Source organism: Anolis sagrei, chromosome 7 (assembly GCF_037176765.1).
Source record: "Anolis sagrei isolate rAnoSag1 chromosome 7, rAnoSag1.mat, whole genome shotgun sequence".
Lineage (NCBI taxonomy): Eukaryota > Metazoa > Chordata > Lepidosauria > Squamata > Dactyloidae > Anolis > Anolis sagrei.
The window spans coordinates 43,671,546-43,690,120 of NC_090027.1; the positions used below are offsets into that span (position 1 = coordinate 43,671,546).

General features: G+C 51.9%; 1 protein-coding gene across 1 annotated transcript; it reads right to left on the reverse strand.

The window, feature by feature from the left end:
* Nucleotides 1-291: 291 nt before the first annotated feature.
* TREH (trehalase) lies at nucleotides 292-12,398 on the reverse strand (the record flags this gene model as incomplete). Its single annotated transcript, XM_060787282.2, has 15 exons — nucleotides 292-809; nucleotides 895-948; nucleotides 1,059-1,171; nucleotides 2,621-2,732; nucleotides 4,107-4,324; nucleotides 5,204-5,404; nucleotides 5,525-5,574; nucleotides 6,687-6,809; nucleotides 7,024-7,140; nucleotides 7,297-7,389; nucleotides 8,461-8,561; nucleotides 8,653-8,740; nucleotides 10,404-10,551; nucleotides 10,908-11,008; nucleotides 12,307-12,398. Coding segments are annotated over 15 exons (1,755 nt in total), but the record flags the coding sequence as incomplete, so codon positions are not given.
* Nucleotides 12,399-18,575: the final 6,177 nt, after the last annotated feature.

Sequence of the window (18,575 nt, forward strand, 5' to 3'; positions counted from 1 at the left end):
GATTTCCCTGGGCAGAGACAGAGGGAGGGCGCGTGCCGGAATGCTCTGCCGCGTCCTCCATCACTCCAACTCCCATCATCCCTGCCGCCTTGTGCCTTGGGGGGCCGCTGCCCGCTGTCTTTCCAGCAAAGGGACCAGAAGCGCGGCTCCGCCCGGGCTTGGTTCTCTTCCGTCGGAAGGAAGTGGGACGTCCTGCCCGGAGGAGGCTCTCTGTGGTGAGTCTGCCCAGAAGGCCAAACCCAGAGTGGTTTCTCTCCTTGGTGCCACCAATGACTCAGACTGGGCAGAGGATGGGGAATAATAAAGCCTTTTATTTACAATGCCTGGCAGCGCACCTTCCTTTCCTCTCTCTACGCAAACGAATGCTGCGATGGAGCCGTGAATGTGCCAACATCATGCTTCAAGGGATGTGTGGTGAGCTAGCCCAGACTTGGGCCCTCCAGGTGTTTTGGACTTCAACTCCCACAATTCCTAGCAGCCTACTGGCTGCTAGGAATTGTGGGAGTTGAAGTCCAAAACACCTGGAGGGTCCAAGTTTGCACATGCCTGGGCTGTCGAGTCCAAGGCACACACAAAGCCATCCCAGCAGATGCCCATCATAGCAGGAAATGCACAGAGTACGAGCAGAAGGTGTCCGAAGCCCAGCCTGAGAGGGTGGTATCCTCTCAGGCCAAGGTGACCAGAAGGAAGACCCAGACCCAGACCCAGGTCCAAGTGTCTGGCAGGAAGGAGCCTGCAGAGGAGGTGAGGCGGTCACCATAGAGGTCCAGCAGCTTCAGAGCCACGCCGTTGGTCCATCCGAAGCCCTCCTGCAAATGCACAGAGCGCATGGGAATCCAAAGGGAGAAACCCACTTGCTCGCCTTTGAGGTGGATGGGGAAGGGGCTGCCTTACCTGCACGGCGTACTCTCCACCTCCACCTGGCTTCCCGTCCCCTTCCACGTTATACTGGGGAGAGAGGGAAAGATTCCCTGTGCCTGATTCCACAATTCCTACTCGTTTCTTTCCATCCCTTTCTTGTTCCAAGAGGTTGGGACAGGTGCGCCCGCATGCCTCACCTTCTCAAACATGCCCTGGTACCTCTCGTAGACGGCCAGGTTGGTTCTCACCCAGCGTTGGGCCAAAGCGAAGGCCAGCTCTTGTGCACGGGGCGAGGAAGATTTGGCCAGGCCTGGAGGGTAAGAGGAAACGCTCGGTCAGGAGCATGGCTTCGCTCCAAGCCTCTGTTCATGTGCTACAGGCCCTTCCAGCACCTTGGAGAGCACCTTAAAAGCCACCCCTAACCTGGAAAGGACCCCTTCCAGGTTAGGAAACGAGACCATAACATTAAATCCACCACACTTGACTGTGGGAAAATCAATCCCTTTTTATTGATGAAAAATGGTTACAAAATAAAGGTAAATGCAAAGTCAAAAAGCCACAGTAAAAACTCAGCAGTCAGGAATGTCTCTGAACTAGATCAAAATTCCAAAAGCAACACTATAAAAACCTGGAACCTGTTAGCATCTCACTAACCGTACTTGGAAACTAGAAGCCTCTGAGAATGCAGGCCATGGGAAACGGGAAATCTGCCAAGGTGATTCCTCAGTCTAAATGATGATTGATCTAACGAGACAGCCCGGGGAGAGACGCTTAAAACTAAAGAAACCTTCGGGACATGTCTCCAGACTTTGAAACCTCCTTCTGCTTTAATCTACTTGACCTTCGCAGACTTTGTGATTCACTCCTGTTTTTCCAAATCTGTCCTTTCCTATCCTCATTAAAAAAGGCAGGTGCTAGCTCCTCTGGAGAGTTATCACCATTTGATTCTGAAACATTCTCATCAGGATGTGTAGTTTCACTTTCCAAGCCACTGCCCCCAGAATCAATGGTTTCCAAACCATCAGGGCAAAATACAGGTTCACTAGCCTGCTCAGTTGCATCAGGAAATACAATCAGAGAATCAGGTTCAGGTTCACACGGAGGCTGAACCCCAACAACCCCACACTTCCCTCACTAAACCTGCCGCTTGGCTGCTACAAGTGAGGAGGGAAGAAAGAGCTTTTAGGGGATGCAGTGGGGAGTCTAACTCTGCAGGTTTTCTCCAAAGGTCCTCCCTCTGAGGCAAATAAACTGTCAGTTGGAATTTTGTTGCATTCCCTAATGCATGCTTTTGGGATTAAAGCCTTCCAACTTTGTTTCTAAGGTAATTTCTTCACCAGAAAGCTACAGATCTGGACACTGCAGGCTTTGCCCCAATGGTCCTCCCCCTGACACACAACTACAAAGAGGAAAGAAAGGGTGCAACGGGGAGTGTAACTGTGTCAAGACCTTATTTCCTGGTTTTGTGTGAAGCCAAGGAAGTAGGCCATGCCTTAGACCTGTCCTGTGTATATTTTGAAATCTGGGAGAGGGTTGCCATGGAAATGGGAGCAATGCAAGGGAGGGGCCAGGGTGAGGCAAATACACTGTCAGTTGGAATTTTGTTGCATTCCCTAATGCATACTTTTGGGATTAAAGCCTTCCAACTTTGTTTCTGAGGTAATTTCTTCACCAGAAAGCTACAGATCTGGACACTCTGCAGGCTGAGCTCCAATGGTCATCACATACCTGTGGATAAGGGGAGAGGGGCGTGCTTTACCTTCGATGACCATGTCCTGGAGCGGGGCCCAGGCGTTGGGCAAGTCCCACTGTTGCCCTGTGTCCGCCAAGGAAGTGGGCAGTCCATTGTGATAGGAGAGGGCTGGATTCTCCTGTGGAGGAAAAACAGGCGGATATGGGGCGGCCGTTGGACAGAGAATGCCCCATGGCCTCACACTTCAGGATTGATTGTCTTTAACACGCAAGGTGAAGATCGTTGGAGCATGTGAGAAATCAGTTAATATGTGTGTGTCAATTGTAAAATAAGATGCACGAAGCTGATTGTCTGGGCAACACTCAGGGAGCTAGCTGAGCCTGGGACCTTTGGATACTGTTACATTTTTCAGGCTTGAGCTGTGTACAGGTGCTTAGAATGAAGCAGAGGGAAGTAGACAGAGAGACAGTGATTGGAGTGTGCTCTTGGTTCATGTGCTGCTGAAATAATGTTTTAAATCTCTCTTGAAAGGACAATATGTGAATGTATTGTCGAAGGCTTTCATGGCCGGAATCACTGGGTTGTTGCAGGTTTTTTTGGGCTATATGGCCATGGTCTAGAGGCATTCTCTCCTGACGTTTCGCCTGCATCTATGGCAAGCATCCTCAGAGGTAGTGAGGTCTGTTGTAACTAGGAAAAAGGGTTTATATATCTGTGGAATGACCAGGGTGGGACAAAGGACTCTTGTCTGCTGGAGCTATGTGTGAATGTCTCAACTGACTACCTTGATTAGCATTTGATGGCCTGGCAGTGCGATAGCAGAGCACCTGAGGAACCAACCTGGACACAGCATATTATTTGAGAACACAGAAATGCTGGACCACTCTCACAACCACCATGTCAGACTGCACAGAGAAGCCATTGAAATCCACAAGAAGCATGTGGATAATCTCAACAGAAAGGAGGAAACCATAAAAATGAACAAAATCTGGCGACCAGTATTAAAAAAATCTCTAAAATTACAACAGCAAAACAACAGAGAGGAAACGAACAAGGACATCTAATCACATCTCAACAAAAGTTTGCTCCAGGCACTGCCAGACCATCAAATGCTAATCAAGGTGGTCAGTTGAAACATTCACACCTAGCTCCAGCAGACAAGAGTCCTTTGTCCCACCCGGGCCATTCCACAGATATATAAACCCTTTTTCCTAGTTCCAACAGACCGCACTACCTCTGAGGATACTTGCCATAGATGCAGGCGAAACGTCAGGAGAGAATGCCTCTAGAACGTGGTCATATAGCCTGAAAAAAACCGACAACAACCTGACAATATGTGAGATAGTGCAACTAACCACATGATTGTAAATATATTGTTCTTCATTATGAAGAGTAAACTACTCATTCTTTATTGATGATCTGTATGTCATATTTTCTTTCTCTGGTAAGGCAGTGTGTGGGCTGATTAAACATGAATTACACATGATTTAAATTTTGTCACAATTATGTCACAAAGATGCCCCGTGGAGTCCTGCGTCAGAGCTCTACTCACCTCCAGGTAGCGCAGGGCGCTCTCTGTTTCGGCAGCGCTTGCTCCACACTCTGCCCACAAAGGGGCCACGTTAGTCGGGTAGAATGCCCGGTTGCGCCGCTGCCGCAGGAGGTTGTAGTCCAGCCAGGTCCCGACCTCTTGATCCCAGAAGACGGCCCGCATTGCCCGCTCTCGCTCCTCACGGGCAGCCTGGAACTGCTCAGCTACCTGGGTGTTCCCTTCAGAAGAGAGGCGGCACCTGCCATCACAGAACCTAGGAAGGAAGCCAGGCTTGGACCCCCACCCCCAAGGCACCCTAGATCCAGTGGTTTTCCTCACCCACAACCAGACACAGTGAAGACACCTGCCCTTGCGCTGTGCTACTCTGCTGCTGAGTACGCATGCCCAGTGTGGAACACATCTCACCATGCTAAAACAGTGGATGTGGCTCTTCATGAGACATGCCGCATTATCACGGGGTGTCTGCGCCCTACACCACTGGAGAAATTACACTGCTTAGCCGGTATTGCACCACCTGACATCCACCGGGAAGGAGCAGCCAATAGTGAAAGGACCAAGGCAGAGACATCTCCAGCTCATCCCCTGTTTGGGTATCAGCCAGCACGTCAACGACTTAAATCTAGACATAGTTTTCTAAGATCTACAGAGACACTTCCTGGAACACCTGAGCAAGCGAGAGTCCAAAAGTGGCAGGCTCAAACCCAGCACCTCAACCAATGGCTGATACCAAATGAGAGACTCCTTCCTGGGCACACAGAGGACTGGGCGACTTGGAAGGCGCTGAATAGACTGCGCTCTGGCACCACGAGATGCAGAGCCAACCTTCAGAAAGTGGAATCCTCGACATGCGAGTGCGGAGAAGAGCAAACCACTGACCACCTGCTGCAATGCAACCTGAGCCCTGCCACATGCACCATGGAGGACCTTCTTGCAGCAACACCGGAAGCACTCCAAGTGGCCAGATACTGGTCAAAGGACATCTAACCAACTACCAAACTCAAAAGTTTTGTACTTTTCTGTTTGTTTGTTTGCTATGTTCTGTTAGAAATGTAATATAATGGACTGGTTGCTCTGACACGACAAATAAAAATCCTCACCCAAATCCCTATGGAAGGAGGCCAGGAGTCCCTCCACGCGGCAGAGGATGGCGTTCAGGTCCACCGGCACCACAGCACTGGTCCTGAGGTCCTGCAGCCCGGCCTGGAGGGGAGGAGGTCCCGGGAGGAACCATCGGGAAGAGAAGTCCCAACCGGACTCTGCGCCACTGTGCAGCTCCGACCAGAGCGCTCGCTGGGATGCTGCAATGGGGTCCAAGGGAGAGAGAGAGAGAGGCGGCACTGAGCATAACAAGGCTCAAGGGCCAGTCCTTGCCTTGGCCCGCAGGGAGGATGAGGAGGGCAGCAAGGAGAGGGGGCTACCTTCGTCCAAGCCGGCAGCCACTTCCACATCCTTCATGTAGGACTCTGGTCTGAGGAGAGAGATGGAGGAAGGTGTTGTTATTGTTCTTTGTATTGTCGAAGGAGGCTTTCATGGCTGGAATCATTGGGTTGTTGTAGTTTTTTTCAGGCTATAGGGCCATGTTCTAGAGGCATTTTCTCCTGACGTTTCGCCTGCATCTATGGCAAGCATCCTCAGAGGTAGTGAGGTCTGTTGGAACTAGGAAAGTGGGTTTATATATCTGTGGAACCATCATCATCATCATCATCACTTTATTTCTTAATTAGTCGCTCTCCACCAAGGTGCTCCGAGCAACTTACAATTTAAAACAGTTTATACACAATATAAAACATTCAATATAAAAACATTCAACATAAAAACATTCAACATAAAAACATTCAGCAGTGACTATGGCAATATTTGATCCGGTTACTTAAATGCACAACCAAACAGCCAAGTCTTGAGCGCCTTTGCAAAAGGTCGCAACTCCGACATTGCTCTAATATATGGAGGCAATGAGTTCCACAGAATCGGAGCATTGAATGACCAGGGTGGGACAAAGGACTCTTGTCTGCTGGAGCTAGGTGTGAATGTTTCAACTGACCACCTTGATTAGCATTTGATGGCCTGGCAGTGCCTGGAGCAAACTTTTGTTGAGAGGTGATTAGAAGTCCTTGTTTGTTTCCTTTCTGTTGTTGTGCTGTTCTAATTTTAGAGTTTTTAAATACTGGTAGTCAGATTTTGATCATTAAAAAACTTTAAAATTAGAACAGCACGACAATAGAGAGGAAACAAACAAGGACATCTAATTACCTCTCAACAAAAGGTTGCTCCAGGCACTGCCAGGCCATCAAATGCTAATCAAGGTGGTCAGTTGAAACATTCCCACCTAGCTCCAGCAGAAAAGAGTCCTTTGTCCCACCCTGGTCATTCCACAGATATATAAGCCCACTTTCCTACTTCCAACAGACCTCACTACCTCTGAGGATGTTTGCCATAGATGCAGGCGAAACGTCAGGAGAAATGCCTTTAGAACATGGCCATATAGCCCGAAAAAACCTACATCAACCCAGTTATTGTTCTTGTTTGGAGGACCAGACTGGCACTTTGGTGGCCAGACCTATGACATGTGCCCCACCTCACCTGGGCTCCCCCACCGGCACCTGGTAGCGGTTCAAGGTGTAGTCCCGGCCCCCCATGGAGACGTTGATGGCCCTCTGCTCTTGCCAGAAGTGGTACTCGGTCTCCAAAAGAGAGATGCTCTCCCTGGAAAAAGGCAGGAAGGGAACTCAGGAGCAGATGCGACTGGGGAATGGTCCCTGGGGAATGGTCCCTGCTGTCTTTGCATTGCAAAGGGACCCCCCCCCCCCAATACAATCCATTTGTGAGGAGGGTTGGGCAGGGAGACAGATGGCCCTCTGTCAGGAGGGCTTTGATTGTGCTTGGGCTGTCCCGGATGGTCCACTCTGAGGGGCCTCACCTGAGGAAGGTGGTGTCTTTGGTGTGCGCCAGGTACTTCTCCACCATCAGGCTGAGGAGCGGGGGTTGGCTCCGGCGCACGTAGTAGACCCGGCCCCCGTTGGGGATGTGCCCAAACCTGTTGGTAAGTCGCAGTGGAACAAAGGCACGGCTCAAGGAGGCGCTGGAGCATGGCCAGAAGGATGCGCACAAGTGCAAGCGCATGACATGACATGGCCCTCCTCCTTCAGCCCTCGCCCCACTCCCCTCCACTGAACCCCAGCTGGACACTCACTGCTGCACCAAGTGGAGGAAGTTCCTGATCATGCCCTGGGCCGTGGAGGTCATGTTGCAGAGCAGAAGGCCTTCGATGACCCAGAAGGAGTCCCTGCAGGGAGAGGCCGAGGCTGTGTGAGTGTGCAGACCACCCCCTTGGACCCACTGATTGAAGCAGAAGGACCCTCCTCACTCACACACAGAAGTCCTGAGTGCTCAAGTGATTTGGGGGGCCTCTTTAGCAGGAGCCAAGGAACAGGCAGACCCCTCCAGGTCCACACTGACCAGCAGATAAATAATAAATAAGAACAATAACACTTTATTTGTACCCCGCTATCACCTCCCCAGGGGACTCGGTGCGGCTTACATGAGGCCGAGCCCAAATACAACAATACAAGCAATAAAACAACAACACAAGTATTGTTGAAGGCTTTCGTGGCTGGAATCACTAGGTTCTTGTGGGTTTTTTCGGGCTATAGAGCCATGTTCTAGAGGCATTTCTCCTGACGTTTCGCCTGCATCTATGGCAAGCATCCTCAGAGCTCCTTGCCCCACCCCAGCCATTCCACAGATATATAAACCCATTGTCCTAATTCCAACAGACCTCACTACCTCTGAGGATGCTTGCCATAGATGCAGGCGAAACGTCAGGAGAAAATGCCTCTAGAACATGGCCCTATAGCCCGAAAAGACCCACAAGAACCTAACAACACAAGTAATTAAAATAAGAAATAAAAAGCATAGACAATAAAATATACATTATCAATAAGACAACATACAATTAAAAACAGTGGGAAGGCCAAATGTAAAATTAAAATGATGCTGGGACATGAGCGAGAAGGTGATAGTGGCGTTTGTGGAAGGGCATACGAGCAGACCTAAAGAAGTGTAAAGTGCTTTAGAGGACAAAGTGCTATGGGATCATTATTCCGGGAAGGCACCCTGGAACAGCCTTCAAGATCCTCCTAAAGACTGCCAGGGTTGGGGTCTGTCTGGTGTCTTTAGGGAGTGAGTTTCAGAGTCGAGGGGCCACCACCGAAAAGGCTCTCTCTCTCGTCCCCACCAATCGCGCCTGCGAGGCTGGTGGGATCGAGAGCAGAGCCTCTCCAGATGATCGGAGGGATCGCATGGGTTCGTATATGGAGATAAAGAACTAGAAGTACGGAAAAGGTACTTTTTTTACCAGTAGTAGTACTCGATGAACCGTCCTCCTGGAACGATGAGTGGGTTCGGCACATAGATCAGGGAGTGGCGCTTGGGGCTGGTTTGGACCTCCGCCTTCATCTGGGAGCAAAGGGAAGGCATGGGTATCTGTCTTGGCATCCTCCCTCCCAACCCCACAAAGGTGCCCCAGCTGCCCCCCACTTTGCTCTACCTTCCTGCCCAACTGCTTCCACTTGTCGTTGAGAGCCTGGGCCCAGGACCGCAGCCTCTCATCCGAAATCTTCTTCAGGACCGGGGGGCTAGGAAAGGATCACAAATGAAAGGTGGGGGGATCGAGGGTGGAAGGATAGATTACTGCAACGCACTCTACGTGGGGTTGCCTTTGAAAACTGTTCGGAAACTTCAATTAGTCCAGATTGCTCACCGGAGCGTCATACAGGGAGCATACCACCCCCTGTTGTGTCAGCTCCACTGGCTGCCAATCCACTTCCGAGCACAATTCAAAGTGCTGGTTTTGACCTACAAAACCCTATACGGTTCCGGCCCAGCATATCTGTCCGAACGCATCTCCCTCCACGTCCCACCTCAGAGTCTGAGATCCTCTGGGGAGGCCCTGCTCTCGGCCCCGACTCTGTCACAAGTGAGATTGGTGAGGACGAGGAGCAGGGCCTTCTCAGTGGTGGCTCCTCACCTATGGAATAAACTCCCCGGGGAAATTAGATCAGCAACATCACTCCTTTCCTTCAGAAAGAAATTAAAAACATGGATGTGGGACCAGGCGTTTGGGCAATCTGGCAGATGAATAAGGGACTGTGACGACGGATAGGAATGGACAATGTGGAACGAAGTATGGACTCTTGAGTTAGCAAACGCTGTGCTTGAGATTGGCTATTGAATGTAAGATATATTGTTGTTTAAATTGTTAACCATTTAATTGCTGTATTGTCGAAGGCTTTCATGGCTGGAATCACTAGGTTCTTGTGGGTTTTTTCGGGCTATAGGGCCATGTTCTAGAGGCATTTCTCCTGACGTTTCGCCTGCATCTATGGCAAGCATCCTCAGAGGTAGTGAGGTCTGTTGGAACTAGGACAATGGGTTTATATATCTGTGGAATGACTGGGGTGGGGCAAAGAGCTCTTCCCTGCTGGAGCTAGGTGTGAATGTTTCAACTGAACACCTTCATTAGCATTTGAAGGCCTGGCTGAGCCTGGGAAAATATTTTGTTGAGAGGTGTTAAGATGTGCCTGGTTGTTTCCTCTCTGCTGTTTTGCTGTTGTAATTTTAGAGTTTTTTTAATACTGGTAGACAGATTCTGGTAGCCAGTATTAAAAAACTCTAAAATCTTAACACTTCTCAACAGGGGATTTTCCCAGGCTCAGGCAGGCCTTCAAATGCTAATGAAAGTGGTCAGTTGAAACATTCACACCTAGCTCCAGCAGAGAAGAGCTCCTTGCCCCACCCCAGCCATTCCACAGATATATAAACCCATTGTCCTAGTTCCAACAGACCTCACTACCCCTGAGGATGCTTGCCATAGATGCAGGTGAAACGTCAGGAGAAAATGCCTCTAGAACATGGCCCTATAGCCCGAAAAAACCCACAAGAACCATTTAATTGCTGTTTTTATATGTTATTGCATTTGTGTAGGCACCAAATTGTGCCACTTTGTAAGGCGCCCTGAGTCCCCCCTCGGGGGTTGAGAAGGGCGGGGTAGAAGTATATGAAATACATAAGGAAGTGGCCAGAAACTCGGGGACCCCCTTTGCAGCCCCCCTCCTGGGTGTGGGGGGTGGGGATGGTGACCAAGCTATGCTCCGGTGAACACATTCCTTGTGCTTTTCTGATGAAGGGCGCTCCCCAAACACGTATGGGCATCGAGTCCTCATTGGGGAGATGGTGACGGGGTATAAAGTTTATTATTATTATCTTAATAGGCCTGTGCTACAGATCAGCTTTGTGTACCTGTCCGTCCAGTCCGGAGGCGCCCAGCTCTCCAGCTCCTGCCCCGGAGGAGAGAAATGCCCCTCCACAAACACCTTCACCTGCTCTTGGGACAACGTGCCTCCAGCCGTGGCGTTGACCTGCTGCCAGAACTGGTGCAGGACCTCCTCTGTCGGAGCAAGGAACCATGGTCATGGCAAGGGCCGGGCACACTCTGCCCATGGATGTGGGCACCAATGATGGTGGAGGGGGATCTTGGCCTCCACCTGGCCCTCCCCTCGCCTGCCAGGCCCTTCCTGGAACACCTCGCCTGCTTCTGCTCATGGGTGGCACCCAGTTGGCACCTTCCGAAGCTCAGCCTAATCCCCCCAGGTGGATTGACACAGCCCAGAAGCTGGAAATTCTGGTCCTCCACCAACCAAGCATGGTTGGTGGAGGACCAGACCATCCACTTGGGTTTCTGTGTGAAGTGGCAACGTTCCCCCTCCCTTTCCCAAAAGGCTGGATGTCTGGGCCTCTCCTCACCTGGGCTGGCCTTCAGGGGCATGTCCACAAAGTGCTTGTCATCCTGGAAGAGCTTGGCCTGCTGCACCTGCTTGAGGAGTTCTCCGGTGCAGTAGATCTGGCTGAGAAGAGCAGAGCATGAGGGGCACCTCTTGGACCCTCTTGTGTCCTGGATACTCAGAGGACACCTCTTCCTAGCCACTCCTCTGCCCTACCCACCTTCACCACCAAGTATTTATTCAGGTATAAGGTTCCTTCTCATTCTTCCAGGTTGTCTTGGTGCCCACCTACCCACCTTCATTGTGTTCTGGCTCCCTGGCTTCCAGTAGTAAGCCAATGTGAGGCCTCTAGAGTTGCCCCAATGCCACCCGAGCCAGGCATGAGGGTCACCTCTTGGACCCTCTTGTGTCCTGGACACTCAGAGGACACCTCTTCCCAGCCACTCCTCTGCCCTGCCCACCTTCACTGCCAAGTATTTATTCAGGTATAAGGTTCCTTCTCATTCTTCCAGGTTGTCCAGTCCTGGTGCCCATCTACTCACCTGCATTGTGTTCTGGCTCCTCGGCTTCCAGTAGTAAGCCAATGTGAGACCTCTAGAGTTGCCCCAATGCCACCCGAGCCAGGCATGAGGGGCACCTCTTGGACCCTCTTGTGTCCTGGACACTCAGAGGACACCTCTTCCCAGCCACTCCTCTGCCCTACCCACCTTCACCACCAAGTATTTATTCAGGTATAAGGTTCCTTCTCATTCTTCCAGGTTGTCCACTGTCCTGGTGCCCATCTACCCACCTGCATTGTGAGTTCTGGCTCCCTGGCTTCCAGTAGTAAGCCAATGTGAGATCTCTAGAGTTGCCCCCAATGCCACCTGAGCCAGGCATGAGGGGCACCTCTTGGACTCTCTTGTGTCCTGGACACTCAGAGGACACCTCTTCCCAGCCACTCCTCTGCCCTACCCACCTTCACCACCAAGTATTTATTCAGGTATAAGGTTCCTTCTCATTCTTCCAGGTTGTCCACTGTCCTGGTGCCCATCTACCCACCTCCATTGTGAGTTCTGGTTCCCTGGCTTCCAGTAGTAAGCCAATGTGAGACCTCTAGATTTGCCCCCAATGCCACCCTCAACTGGCTCCTCACCTGTCACAGGGGGGCATCATCTGCTGCCCGAATGCAGCAGGCATGAGGGGCACCTCTTGGACCCTCTTGTGTCCTGGATACTCAGAGGACACCTCTTCCCAGCCACTCCTCTGCCCTACCCACCTTCACCACCAAGTATAAGGTTCCTTCTCATTCTTCCAGGTTCTCCACTGTCCTGGTGCCCATCTACCCACCTGCATTGTGTTCTGGCTCCCCGGCTTCCAGTAGTAAGCCAGTGTGAGACCTCTAGAGTTGCCCCCCATGCCACCCTCAACTGGCTCCTCACCTGTCACAGGGGGACATCATCTGCTGCCCGAATGCAGCACTGCAGACGGACAGGAGCAGCCACACCACAAGGACCGCCATCTCAGCAGCACGTCAGAAGGTCTACAGGCAAAGTCCACCTGGGGAGGGATATTAATAGGCGCTGGAGGAAGCATCTCCCCGCCCATTCCGGGACGCATTGGGGAAGGACTTGGCCCAGCAAAGACGGAAGCAGAGCCTCAAGGCAGGGCACAGCCATGAGAGGGAAGGGCCACAACACTCCGTGGACCTAGTTCCACCATTTTGGCCCAGTGTCCCTATTGGGACCACTCCATGGGCCGAAAGAAGGCGTCAAATTGATTGCCCAAAGGGTTAAATCAGGTATGGGGAAACTTGGGCCCTCCAGGTGCTTTAGACTCCAAATCCCACAATTCCTAATAGCTGGTAGGCTGTTAGGAATTGTGGAAGTTCAAAACACCCGGAGGGCCCAAGTTTGCCTATTTTTGTTTTTGGTGTCAGGAGCGACGTGAGAAACTGCAAGTCGCTTCTTGTGTGAGAGAATTGGCCGTCTGCAAGGACATTGCCCAGATGTTTACCATCCTTGTGGGAGGCTTCTCTCATGGGGAGCTGGAGCTCATCCATGTTCTCCCTGGATTCAAGCAATGGAAAAGAAAGTCTTGGGGTGTAGCTATGTTGGGGTGTAGCTATGTTGTAGAATGAACCCACTTTCACTGCCCTTGGTTCAATGCTGTGGAGTCATGAGGAGGGGGGTTGTAGCTTGACAAGGCTTTGAGTCTTCTCTGCCGAAGAGAGCTGATGGCTCACTAAACTACAAATCCCAGAGTCCCACAGTGTTGAGCAAGGGCCCTCACATTACATATAAGAGCTGCTGAAACAGCTTCCCCTTTGGCTCAGCACTAAGATGACCCCATTTACTCAAATCTAATGCGCACCCTAATTTTGGCCAGGTTGTTTAGCCCAAAGACTTGGGTCAATAGGGCATGTGGAAAAAGATTTCCCTATGTGATGTTCGGAGAAAGAGGTGAAAATGTATGTTAATGTTAATCTCCAAATACCATGGATCCTGTGAACAAGGCACGGGGAAGCTTCAGCTCTCCAGGTGTTTTGGACTGCCACTCCCACCATTCTGAACAGTCTCAGGCCCCTTCCTTTTCCCCCTCAAAAAGGAAAAGGACTGAGGCTGCCGAGGGGGGAAAGGAAAGGGTCTGAGCCTGCCAAGGAGAAAAAGGAAAGGAACTGAGGCTACCGAGGAGCAAAAGGAAAGGGCCTGAGGACACCAAAGGAGAAAAGGAAAGGGACTGAGGGTGCCGAGGGGAAAAGAAACTGAGGCTGCCGAGAGGCAAGAGGAAAGGGCCCGAGGGTGCCGAGGGGCAAGAGGAAAGGGACTGAGGCTGCAGAGGGGGGGGGGGGGGGAGGAAAGGGACCGAGGCTGCTGACGGAGAAAAGGAAAGGGACTGAGGCTGCAGAGGGGGGGGGGGGAGGAAAGGGACCGAGGCTGCTGACGGAGAAAAGGAAAGGGACTGAGGCTGCTGAGGGGGGAAAGGAAAGGGACTGAGGACACCAAAGGAGAAAAGGAAAGGGACTGAGGCTGCTGAGATAGAAACGAAAAGGGACTGAGGCTGCCGAGGGAGAAAATGAAAGGGACTGAGGCTGCCGAGGGGCAAAAGGAAAGGGACTGAGGCTGCTGAGGGGCAAAAGGAAAGGGACTGAGGCTGCTGAGATAGAAACGAAAAGGGACTGAGGCTGCCGAGGGAGAAAATGAAACGGACTGAGGCTGCCGAGGGAGAAAATGAAAGGGATTGAGGCTGCCGAGGGGCAAAAGGAAAGGGACTGAGGCTGCTGAGATAGAAACGAAAAGGGACTGAGGCTGCCGAGGGAGAAAATGAAAGGGATTGAGGCTGCCGAGGGGCAAAAGGAAAGGGACTGAGGCTGCTGAGATAGAAACGAAAAGGGACTGAGGCTGCCGAGGGAGAAAATGAAAGGGATTGAGGCTGCCGAGGGGCAAAAGGAAAGGGACTGAGGCTGCTGAGATAGAAACGAAAAGGGACTGAGGCTGCCGAGGGAGAAAATGAAAGGGATTGAGGCTGCCGAGGGGCAAAAGGAAAGGGACTGAGGCTGCTGAGATAGAAACGAAAAGGGACTGAGGCTGCCGAGGGAGAAAATGAAAGGGATTGAGGCTGCCGAGGGGCAAAAGGAAAGGGACTGAGGCTGCTGAGATAGAAACGAAAAGGGACTGAGGCTGCCGAGGGAGAAAATGAAAGGGATTGAGGCTGCCGAGGGGCAAAAGGAAAGGGACTGAGGCTGCTGAGATAGAAACGAAAAGGGACTGAGGCTGCCGAGGGAGAAAATGAAAGGGATTGAGGCTGCCGAGGGGCAAAAGGAAAGGGACTGAGGCTGCTGAGATAGAAACGAAAAGGGACTGAGGCTGCCGAGGGAGAAAATGAAAGGGATTGAGGCTGCCGAGGGGCAAAAGGAAAGGGACTGAGGCTGCTGAGATAGAAACGAAAAGGGACTGAGGCTGCCGAGGGAGAAAATGAAAGGGACTGAGGCTGCCGAGGGAGAAAATGAAAGGGATTGAGGCTGCCGAGGGGCAAAAGGAAAGGGACTGAGGCTGCTGAGATAGAAACGAAAAGGGACTGAGGCTGCCGAGGGAGAAAATGAAAGGGATTGAGGCTGCCGAGGGGCAAAAGGAAAGGGACTGAGGCTGCTGAGATAGAAACGAAAAGGGACTGAGGCTGCCGAGGGAGAAAATGAAAGGGATTGAGGCTGCCGAGGGGCAAAAGGAAAGGGACTGAGGCTGCTGAGATAGAAACGAAAAGGGACTGAGGCTGCCGAGGGAGAAAATGAAAGGGATTGAGGCTGCCGAGGGGCAAAAGGAAAGGGACTGAGGCTGCTGAGATAGAAACGAAAAGGGACTGAGGCTGCCGAGGGAGAAAATGAAAGGGATTGAGGCTGCCGAGGGGCAAAAGGAAAGGGACTGAGGCTGCTGAGATAGAAACGAAAAGGGACTGAGGCTGCCGAGGGAGAAAATGAAAGGGATTGAGGCTGCCGAGGGGCAAAAGGAAAGGGACTGAGGCTGCTGAGATAGAAACGAAAAGGGACTGAGGCTGCCGAGGGAGAAAATGAAAGGGATTGAGGCTGCCGAGGGGCAAAAGGAAAGGGACTGAGGCTGCTGAGATAGAAACGAAAAGGGACTGAGGCTGCCGAGGGAGAAAATGAAAGGGATTGAGGCTGCCGAGGGGCAAAAGGAAAGGGACTGAGGCTGCTGAGATAGAAACGAAAAGGGACTGAGGCTGCCGAGGGAGAAAATGAAAGGGATTGAGGCTGCCGAGGGGCAAAAGGAAAGGGACTGAGGCTGCTGAGATAAAAACGAAAAGGGACTGAGGCTGCCGAGGGAGAAAATGAAAGGGATTGAGGCTGCCGAGGGGCAAAAGGAAAGGGACTGAGGCTGCTGAGATAGAAACGAAAAGGGACTGAGGCTGCCGAGGGAGAAAATGAAAGGGATTGAGGCTGCCGAGGGGCAAAAGGAAAGGGACTGAGGCTGCTGAGATAGAAACGAAAAGGGACTGAGGCTGCCGAGGGAGAAAATGAAAGGGATTGAGGCTGCCGAGGGGCAAAAGGAAAGGGACTGAGGCTGCTGAGATAGAAACGAAAAGGGACTGAGGCTGCCGAGGGAGAAAATGAAAGGGATTGAGGCTGCCGAGGGGCAAAAGGAAAGGGACTGAGGCTGCTGAGATAGAAACGAAAAGGGACTGAGGCTGCCGAGGGAGAAAATGAAAGGGATTGAGGCTGCCGAGGGGCAAAAGGAAAGGGACTGAGGCTGCTGAGATAGAAACGAAAAGGGACTGAGGCTGCCGAGGGAGAAAATGAAAGGGATTGAGGCTGCCGAGGGGCAAAAGGAAAGGGACTGAGGCTGCTGAGATAGAAACGAAAAGGGACTGAGGCTGCCGAGGGAGAAAATGAAAGGGATTGAGGCTGCCGAGGGGCAAAAGGAAAGGGACTGAGGCTGCTGAGATAGAAACGAAAAGGGACTGAGGCTGCCGAGGGAGAAAATGAAAGGGATTGAGGCTGCCGAGGGGCAAAAGGAAAGGGACTGAGGCTGCTGAGATAGAAACGAAAAGGGACTGAGGCTGCCGAGGGAGAAAATGAAAGGGATTGAGGCTGCCGAGGGGCAAAAGGAAAGGGACTGAGGCTGCTGAGATAGAAACGAAAAGGGACTGAGGCTGCCGAGGGAGAAAATGAAAGGGATTGAGGCTGCCGAGGGGCAAAAGGAAAGGGACTGAGGCTGCTGAGATAGAAACGAAAAGGGACTGAGGCTGCCGAGGGAGAAAATGAAAGGGATTGAGGCTGCCGAGGGGCAAAAGGAAAGGGACTGAGGCTGCTGAGATAGAAACGAAAAGGGACTGAGGCTGCCGAGGGAGAAAATGAAAGGGACTGAGGCTGCCGAGGGAGAAAATGAAAGGGATTGAGGCTGCCGAGGGGCAAAAGGAAAGGGACTGAGGCTGCTGAGATAGAAACGAAAAGGGACTGAGGCTGCCGAGGGAGAAAATGAAAGGGATTGAGGCTGCCGAGGGGCAAAAGGAAAGGGACTGAGGCTGCTGAGATAGAAACGAAAAGGGACTGAGGCTGCCGAGGGAGAAAATGAAAGGGATTGAGGCTGCCGAGGGGCAAAAGGAAAGGGACTGAGGCTGCTGAGATAGAAACGAAAAGGGACTGAGGCTGCCGAGGGAGAAAATGAAAGGGATTGAGGCTGCCGAGGGGCAAAAGGAAAGGGACTGAGGCTGCTGAGATAGAAACGAAAAGGGACTGAGGCTGCCGAGGGAGAAAATGAAAGGGATTGAGGCTGCCGAGGGGCAAAAGGAAAGGGACTGAGGCTGCTGAGATAGAAACGAAAAGGGACTGAGGCTGCCGAGGGAGAAAATGAAAGGGATTGAGGCTGCCGAGGGGCAAAAGGAAAGGGACTGAGGCTGCTGAGATAGAAACGAAAAGGGACTGAGGCTGCCGAGGGAGAAAATGAAAGGGATTGAGGCTGCCGAGGGGCAAAAGGAAAGGGACTGAGGCTGCTGAGATAGAAACGAAAAGGGACTGAGGCTGCCGAGGGAGAAAATGAAAGGGATTGAGGCTGCCGAGGGGCAAAAGGAAAGGGACTGAGGCTGCTGAGATAGAAACGAAAAGGGACTGAGGCTGCCGAGGGAGAAAATGAAAGGGATTGAGGCTGCCGAGGGGCAAAAGGAAAGGGACTGAGGCTGCTGAGATAAAAACGAAAAGGGACTGAGGCTGCCGAGGGAGAAAATGAAAGGGATTGAGGCTGCCGAGGGGCAAAAGGAAAGGGACTGAGGCTGCTGAGATAGAAACGAAAAGGGACTGAGGCTGCCGAGGGAGAAAATGAAAGGGATTGAGGCTGCCGAGGGGCAAAAGGAAAGGGACTGAGGCTGCTGAGATAGAAACGAAAAGGGACTGAGGCTGCCGAGGGAGAAAATGAAAGGGATTGAGGCTGCCGAGGGGCAAAAGGAAAGGGACTGAGGCTGCTGAGATAGAAACGAAAAGGGACTGAGGCTGCCGAGGGAGAAAATGAAAGGGATTGAGGCTGCCGAGGGGCAAAAGGAAAGGGACTGAGGCTGCTGAGATAGAAACGAAAAGGGACTGAGGCTGCCGAGGGAGAAAATGAAAGGGATTGAGGCTGCCGAGGGGCAAAAGGAAAGGGACTGAGGCTGCTGAGATAGAAACGAAAAGGGACTGAGGCTGCCGAGGGAGAAAATGAAAGGGATTGAGGCTGCCGAGGGGCAAAAGGAAAGGGACTGAGGCTGCTGAGATAGAAACGAAAAGGGACTGAGGCTGGCGAGGGAGAAAATGAAAGGGATTGAGGCTGCCGAGGGGCAAAAGGAAAGGGACTGAGGCTGCTGAGATAGAAACGAAAAGGGACTGAGGCTGCCGAGGGAGAAAATGAAAGGGACTGAGGCTGCCGAGGGAGAAAATGAAAGGGATTGAGGCTGCCGAGGGGCAAAAGGAAAGGGACTGAGGCTGCTGAGATAGAAACGAAAAGGGACTGAGGCTGCCGAGGGAGAAAATGAAAGGGATTGAGGCTGCCGAGGGAGAAAATGAAAGGGATTGAGGCTGCCGAGGGAGAAAATGAAAGGGATTGAGGCTGCCGAGGGGCAAAAGGAAAGGGACTGAGGCTGCTGAGATAGAAACGAAAAGGGACTGAGGCTGCCGAGGGAGAAAATGAAAGGGATTGAGGCTGCTGAGGGGAAAAAGGAAAAGGACTGAGGC